At 46.4% G+C, this 7,152-nt stretch overlaps 2 protein-coding genes across 5 annotated transcripts; both read left to right on the top strand.

The window, feature by feature from the left end:
* The first annotated feature begins 1,519 nt into the window (after window positions 1–1,519).
* On the top strand, window positions 1,520–5,927 carry LOC136183791 (2-oxoglutarate dehydrogenase complex component E1-like). Of its 4 annotated transcripts, none has more exons than XM_065970549.1 (23): window positions 1,520–1,535; window positions 1,589–1,786; window positions 1,846–2,016; window positions 2,092–2,364; window positions 2,415–2,569; window positions 2,626–2,689; window positions 2,812–3,094; window positions 3,140–3,210; window positions 3,261–3,569; window positions 3,713–3,968; window positions 4,016–4,141; window positions 4,189–4,339; window positions 4,388–4,521; window positions 4,574–4,659; window positions 4,714–4,806; window positions 4,854–4,925; window positions 4,974–5,027; window positions 5,079–5,153; window positions 5,218–5,290; window positions 5,337–5,440; window positions 5,486–5,539; window positions 5,592–5,740; window positions 5,792–5,927. In XM_065970549.1, exons 2-23 carry the CDS (start codon window positions 1,622–1,624, stop codon window positions 5,901–5,903), a joined length of 3,030 nt encoding a protein of 1,009 aa, XP_065826621.1. In that variant the 5' UTR covers window positions 1,520–1,535; window positions 1,589–1,621; the 3' UTR covers window positions 5,904–5,927. The 4 variants fall into 4 exon arrangements, with proteins under 4 accessions (XP_065826621.1, XP_065826623.1, XP_065826622.1 ...); XM_065970550.1 differs by lacking the exon at window positions 1,520–1,535 and having other exon boundaries at window positions 1,577–1,786; window positions 2,092–2,209; window positions 2,264–2,364; XM_065970548.1 differs by lacking the exon at window positions 1,520–1,535 and having other exon boundaries at window positions 1,577–1,786.
* A 27-nt stretch (window positions 5,928–5,954) lies between these two features.
* On the top strand, window positions 5,955–7,137 carry LOC136183795 (ras-related protein Rab-10-like). Its single transcript, XM_065970558.1, has 6 exons — window positions 5,955–6,115; window positions 6,173–6,233; window positions 6,289–6,349; window positions 6,417–6,494; window positions 6,549–6,704; window positions 6,803–7,137. Exons 1-6 carry the CDS (start codon window positions 5,989–5,991, stop codon window positions 6,932–6,934), a joined length of 615 nt encoding a protein of 204 aa, XP_065826630.1. The 5' UTR covers window positions 5,955–5,988; the 3' UTR covers window positions 6,935–7,137.
* The last annotated feature ends 15 nt before the right edge of the window (window positions 7,138–7,152 follow it).

Genomic DNA, 7,152 nt, shown 5'->3' with positions numbered 1-7,152 from the left:
CTCCACCTCCACCAGAATTAGGACACTGGGTAGACATGTGACCTGGCAGGTGACAATGGAAGCATTGATCATTAAGGTGGCAAGTGTGAGTGTGGTTAGGGGCGTGACAGGCGTTGCTAGGGGAAGGCGTTCCTTCAGTGATTACAGTTCGAACGCCCGTTCTAACACGTAATCTGTTCTACGTAATCATGTCCTACCCGATCCTCGCTTCCGATCGACGAACCGACGCGTTCGGAAGTGCCGTAGAGACTTCTACCGCCTCTAGTATCGAAACCAGCGACAAAGTCGCCTTCGCGGCTACTTTCGCAGGTTAGATTTTCTTCGATGCCCAAAAGCGGCTAACGTTCGCCATCCTCCGTCATTACTCGAAGCAACTACACGAGCTTTTGTCGTTTGGTTGCGAAATCGCTGAAATACGGCTCCATTTTCGGTCGCGATGGCCGAAATCTGGCGCAAAACGGCGATATCTTTATAAGGAAGAGACTGCTCGACAAAAGCCCGTGTATAGTTGCTTCGAGTAATGATAGAGGATCTCAACTTGAAACGTTAGCCGCTTTTAGGCATCGGCGAAAAGGAAAGACGGCTTTGTCGCGGTTTCGATCGATACCAGCGGCAGAAGTCTCTAAAGGCACTACACCGAACGCGTCGTACAGTACTGTAAATGCTGAAGGAACGCCCTTCCCTTCCCTATTACAACGTCTGTCACGCCCCTAACGACAACCCCACAGCTACCTTAAGGTGATCAAATACTTTCTGCGTTTCTGATAAATTCATTTGGCCTCGTTCGTACATCAGCTGAAGAGTTGCCATTAATTTGTCGTACGAAAAGTCAATTAGTGTCTGTATTAGCGTTTGTATTCCTTCCTTTGTGGTGTCTGATAAGTTTATTTTGCTGTAAGGCCCACCCCTGACGTTATCTATTCCTCGTTTTTTCATCACCCAAAGAGTTGCCATCATTTCTCCGCACAGTGCCTCTTTCTTAGACTCGTACGGCAAGATGACTTGAACAGCCTGAACTGCATGAAGCTTCGTAAATTCGGCTCCCGTCCCGTGATTGTGCGCTCTCAGACGACTTCTCAAATTCTTCGTAGATCCAACATAAAACATTTCGCAGCATAAGCGGAGAATATAGACAAAGAACATCTCTGAATGCGGAAAGCACCCGTGGGTAAATAAATATGATGATACTGATACTAAAGTCACCTCTGATATAGCTTTATTGGTCGCGTAAGTCGCGTGCGATCCGGTTCCGGGATCCTTTTCTGTGTCCCGTATAACAAGGCGATTCGGCCGATCTGAGGCGATCCGAGAGGAGGAGGGGATTTGCGTGCGATCCGCGTGAGACGATTAGAGAGGAGGCGATTTGCGTGCGATCCGCGCGAGGCGATTAGAGAGGAGGAGGCGATTTTTGCGTGCGATCGCGTGAGGCGATCGGATCAGAGAGGTCGCGTGCGATCCGATCGAGAGCAGGAATCTTTCTCTCTGTATAACGCAGCGTGAGGCGATCAGAGACGAGGCGTTCGCGTGCGATTCGCGTGAGATTAGAAGGAGGAGGGTTAGGTTCCGGGTATTTCTCTGTGTCCCGTAGCCTAGTCGTCGGGATCTCGTGCAGTGAAAGAAAATGATTCGCTTCAGGCTCTTACCTCATCGCTACCGCGTCCTACTCTACCGTGCCGCATCGACATCGGCCCGACACACAAAGGAGCCCTTCCTAAATGGAACATCGAGCTCCTACATCGAAGCAATGTACGAATCGTGGCTCGACGACCCGAAAAGCGTCCACAAAGTAACCCCCCCATCCAATCAATAAAAAAACAACAGAACTCTAAACCCCCCAAAACCCAGTCGTGGGACACGCATTTTGGTCTGGTCACAGCAGGAGCCGCTCCGGGATCAGCGCACGCGCATCCCTCCTCTCTCTCCACAGAAACCCCGCTTCCCGCCCTCTCTTCGCCACCCGATTCGCGTAGCGTTAAAGAACATTTGGCCGTTCAAGCGACAATACGCGCCTATCAGGTAAATAAACGAGAAGCAGCGCGAAACGCGATCCCTGTTCCTGTCACGTGAGCGTGTGGGGGGGTTTGCTCTCAGGTTCGAGGTCATCTCGTTGCGCAGTTGGATCCGTTGGGTATTAGCGGCGTTAAGCGTAGTCCGGGAGATGTGCTTAGACCTTCGGCTGAGTTGCTTAGAGGAAAAGACTTCGAATTCAGTAGGAAATTAAATTTTAGGAAAAATGAGATTAATATTTATCGGATATTTGTAGCTGAAGCGGATATGGGTAGAGAATTTCAGCTACCCAAGTTGACGTTTATTGGCGGAAAAGAAAAAGCGCTAAAATTGGGCGAAATAATTCGAAGATTGGACGTAAGTATTTATTAATTGAATTTCAAAAATCACGTGACCCTCTCTACTAGAACGCTTACTGTAAAACGACGGGAGTCGAATTCATGTTCATCAACGACAAGGAGAAATGTGATTGGATACGAGAGAAATTCGAATCGCCAAGAGGCGACGCAATGTCGTCAGAAGATCGTCGACGTCTAATCACGCGTCTCATCCGATCCACACGGTAGAAAAACTCCTCTATCCTATTTCATATAGAAGATTTCTTTTTTTTTGTCTAAGATTTGAAGAGTTTCTTGCTAAGAAATGGCCCTCAGAGAAACGATTCGGTCTTGAAGGATGTGAGGTAAGAACTCTTCTCCTGATTGGTCCGCTTGCCTTTGTGACATCACCACTCCCCTTGACCATATTTGGAAGTCACGTAACGTTTACGTTACGTTACGTTACGCCTTTCTTCTTTCTCTCAAGGTCCTCATTCCCGCTTTGAAACACATCATTGACCAATCAAATGCGCTTGGCGTGGAGAGCTTTGTCTTCGGCATGCCTCATCGCGGTCGTCTCAACGTTCTCGCGAACGTTGCTAGGAAACCCCTAGAGCAACTATTCAGTCAATTCGATCCGAGATTAGATCCGAATGACGAGGGATCAGGTGACGTCAAATATCACTTGGGAACGTCGATTGAAAGAGTGAACACGGTAACAAAGAAAGACGTGAGAATATCAATAGTAGCCAATCCATCGCACCTCGAAGGTGAACATAGAAATTTAGACTATAATAAATACTATTCTATTGTAGCTGTGGATCCCGTTGTTCAAGGAAAGACTCGCGCCGAGCAATTCTACAACAAAGACAAAGACGGAAAAAAGGTGTAAAAAAAGAATAAGAATCCTAAAAGACCCTTGAGAATTTCCTCTAGACAATGTCCATCCTCATTCACGGCGATGCGGCGTTCGCCGGCCAAGGCGTCGTCTACGAAACCTTCCATCTAAGCGATCTTCCCCACTATACAACCCACGGCACAATCCACGTCGTTGTCAATAATCAAATCGGTTTTACGACGGATCCCCGCGTGGCGAGATCGTCTCCTTATTGCACGGACGTCGCCAAGGTGACCAACGCGCCGATATTTCACGTGAATGCCGACGACCCGGAAGCGGTGATGCGCGTCTGCAACGTCGCCGTCGAATGGCGAGAAAAATTCCAGAAAGACGTCGTTATAGATCTAGTAAGAAGAAATTAAAATCAGAATTCAATAAAGCCCCACTTCCTAATAAAATAAATTAAATAGAACTCAATTATATTATTAGTTTCTCTATTTTTTTCAAAGGGGATATGCCCTCTATAGTGACGTCATCTTTTTTCCTTTAGGTTTGCTATCGGAAGAATGGGCATAATGAGTCGGATGAGCCCATGTTCACGCAGCCACGAATGTATCAAATTATATCCAAGCATCCCAAAGTCGTCGACATCTATCGCGGAAAATTGCTCGAAGGAAACGTCATCACCGAACAGGAGTATCAAGAGGAGGTCGCCAAATATGACGAAATCTGCGAAAAGAGTTTCAAAATAGCGAAAGACAAACCCGAACAGAAACCCGAATGGTGGCTCGATTCACCGTGGAAAAGTAAAAGAAACGACGACTTAATTAATTAAACCAATCTTTCCTTTAAGAATTCTTCCCCAACGATAATTCTCTTCAACCCATTGAACAGACGGGAGTCGATGAAGACGTTCTCCAGCACATCAGCGCTAAATTCAGCTCTCAACCCGACGATCCTGACTTCAAACTTCACGGCGGTATAAAACCCGAGATAATTATCCGATATTTCATCGTCGCATTCTAGGTGTCGTACGCATGCTGAAGAGTCGAAAACAAATGATCGATAATCGAGAAGCCGACTGGGCGTTGGGAGAGGCGCTCGCCTTTGGATCGCTTCTAAAAGACGACATTCACGTTCGCCTGAGTGGCCAAGACGTCGAGAGAGGAACATTCAGGTTTAGAGACATATGACGTCACGTAGACCTCCTCCAAATCTCTCCTAGTCATCGGCATCACCTCTTGCACGATCAATCGAGAGATCAAAACACGTATAATCCTCTCAACGAGTTGTATCCGAAAGGAGAACAAGCTCACTACACCGTATGCAATAGTTCTCTCTCCGAATACGCTGTACTTGGTAAAAAAAAGACACGATTCTCTAGCAAGGGCGCTCCAAGTCGGTTTCCTAGGCTTTGAACTCGGTTTTAGTTTGGCTAGTCCTAAGTCTCTCGTCTGTTGGGAGGCGCAATTCGGCGATTTTAATAACACGGCTCAAGTAGGACGAAATCTTTTTTTCCAAAAACAAATCATCAATTTTTTTCTCCTACAGTGTATCATTGACCAGTTTTTGAGCAGCGGACAGGACAAGTGGGTTCGACAAAGCGGCCTAACGCTACTTTTACCGCACGGATACGAAGGAATGGTGAGAATCAAAAAAAAAATAAACCAAGAATTCTCTAAAACTATCAGGGTCCTGAACATTCGAGTGCGAGACCCGAACGCTTTCTTCAAATGTGCAACGACGACCCGGAAGACATGCCGGTACACTGACTCATAAAAAAAATAGAGTTCTTGTGACGTCGATTCTAGCGATATTCGAGTTCCGAAATGGAGTTGCATCAATTGCACGACGCCAATTGGATCGTAAGGAAACTTTTCCCTTAGGATCCTTAGAGAATTGAGTCCTTATATTAGGTTGCTAATTGTACGACTCCAGCCAACTTTTTTCACATTATCAGACGACAGCTAGCAATGCCCTTTCGAAAACCAGTACAGTTTCTTTCTCTTAGAGGAAAACGAGACCCTACTGTGTACTCTCTTAATTAATTTCTAGCTCATACTTATGACCCCCAAAAGTCTGCTTCGTCTCAAGGAAGCGCGATCGTCGTTCGACGAAATGCTGCCAGGTAAAAATTAAATTTCGTACTCTTTCATAATTAATTTTCGGTTCAGATACGTCGTTCAAAAGACTCATATCGGATCCCGTCGTCCAGCCGAGCGACAACGTCAAAAAAATCGTCTTCTGTACAGGAAAAATTTACTACGACCTCGCAAAGGTAAAAAAGCGACTCTATTGAAGTGAAATACATCGTCTATCGAAGGCCAGAGACGCGGAGGGTCTCGAAGAAAGCGTTTCTGTAGCAAGAATCGAACAAGTAAGAGTAGAACGTTGCGTGTTTCTTCGAAGTTTGGACGAATCGCGTACAGATTTCTCCCTTTCCTTACGACTTGGTTCGCGCTGAAATCGAGAAGTTTCCCCGCGCCGATATCGTCTGGGCGCAGGAGGAACCGAAGAATATGGGAGCGTGGGCCTACGTGCAGCCGCGCTTTGGAACAGCGGGCGTAGAACGAATAGAGTGCGTAGAAAATTTCCTTTTAATCGAGTTAATTATTTATTTATTTTTTAGGTACGCTGGACGACTTCCGTCTGCTGCGACTGCCACCGGAAATAAAGGCAATCACGTTTTGGAACACAAAAAACTGATTTCGGACGCTTTACGTCTTCCTTCTCTCACTTAAAACATGTTTGATTTTTTCTCCTTGCTCCTCTCAAGGGCGTAGACACTCCCGTTCGTATCCCGTACGTGACGTCACTAGCAACAACATGGCTAAGAAGAACTTCGACGTGCTCTTCAAGCTTCTGCTGATTGGAGACAGCGGCGTTGGCAAGACGTGCGTTCTCTTTCGCTTCTCCGACGACGCGTTCAACACGACGTTCATATCGACGATCGGTAGGCGAAATCGCGAGATGAAAAAGGCGAAAAAACGCGACGCGCGCACTCCGACAGGCATCGATTTCAAAATCAAGACCGTAGAATTGCACGGAAAGCGCATCAAGCTTCAAATCTGGTAAGAGAGCGAAAATAACGGTAAGAGCGCTCGAAGATTCGACTCGCTCACTTAGGGACACGGCCGGACAAGAGCGCTTTCACACGATCACCACTTCCTACTATCGGGGAGCCATGGTAGGGTCTGAGAACGCGATTCGGAGAGTTCACTCCTCGAGTGGGCGTGGTCCTCTTTTTAATTAAGGGCATTATGCTCGTCTATGACATCACGTCCGAGAAGACGTTCGATAATATATCGAAATGGCTTCGAAACATTGACGAGGTAAAAGAATAGAAACGTAGAATCGTTGATTTTTCTTATTTTCTTACTTTCAAGCACGCGACTCCGGGCGTGGAACGGATGCTTCTAGGAAACAAGTGCGATTGCGAAGATAAGCGAAAAGTGCAACGAGAACAGGGGCAAAGAATCGCGCGCGAGCACGGCATTCCCTTCTTCGAGACGAGCGCAAAGAATAGCATAAACATAGAAGAGGTATACATATACATAAAAAGTGGGCGTGTCCCCCCATGCATATACATCACACAACGCGTGGAAAGTGTGTCATATGAATCGCGACTATTTTTATCTAGGCATTTATGACTTTGACGGAGAATATTCTACAAAAGAATCCCGTTGCTAAGTCCGAAGCAAAGAAAGAAGGTGCAAATGTTTTGGTGGGTGGCAAGGATTCCAACAAGCCCGGTGGGGATTGTGCTTGCTAAAATATCAGTGGGTAGTACTTAGTACCTTGCCGATTTCTTCTTCCTTATTTGATCTGGCGTTGTTTGCATGTGTACAGCTCGCGTCCTCTCTATTTGTCTTTTTTCGTTTAGTACTGTATCTCATTGGCCATTTTTGGGTTTTTTGTAATCACTTGGGCGAAAAGCGGTCAACCAATTTTGAAGAAAATTTGAGGTGTAAGGTGCTCTTTAGCGCGCGT

Source organism: Oscarella lobularis, chromosome 2 (genome assembly GCF_947507565.1).
Source record: "Oscarella lobularis chromosome 2, ooOscLobu1.1, whole genome shotgun sequence".
NCBI lineage: Eukaryota > Metazoa > Porifera > Homoscleromorpha > Homosclerophorida > Oscarellidae > Oscarella > Oscarella lobularis.
The sequence above is the reverse complement of the archived record's forward strand: the minus strand, read 5'-3'. Positions and strand labels throughout refer to the sequence as shown.

What these genes read in the sequence shown, in the direction of transcription:
- LOC136183791 (XM_065970549.1), top strand. Translation starts at nt 1,622, where the DNA reads ATGATTCGCTTCAGGCTCTTACCTCATCGCTACCGCGTCCTACTCTAC. An exon ending in TGACTTCAAACTTCACGGCG is followed by an intron (nt 4,142 to 4,188) that starts GTATAAAACCCG and finishes GTCGCATTCTAG; the next exon opens with GTGTCGTACGCATGCTGAAG. An exon ending in CTGTAGCAAGAATCGAACAA is followed by an intron (nt 5,540 to 5,591) that starts GTAAGAGTAGAA and finishes AATCGCGTACAG; the next exon opens with ATTTCTCCCTTTCCTTACGA.
- LOC136183795 (XM_065970558.1), top strand. Translation starts at nt 5,989, where the DNA reads ATGGCTAAGAAGAACTTCGACGTGCTCTTCAAGCTTCTGCTGATTGGA. An exon ending in GACGTTCATATCGACGATCG is followed by an intron (nt 6,116 to 6,172) that starts GTAGGCGAAATC and finishes GCACTCCGACAG; the next exon opens with GCATCGATTTCAAAATCAAG. An exon ending in GGCTTCGAAACATTGACGAG is followed by an intron (nt 6,495 to 6,548) that starts GTAAAAGAATAG and finishes CTTACTTTCAAG; the next exon opens with CACGCGACTCCGGGCGTGGA.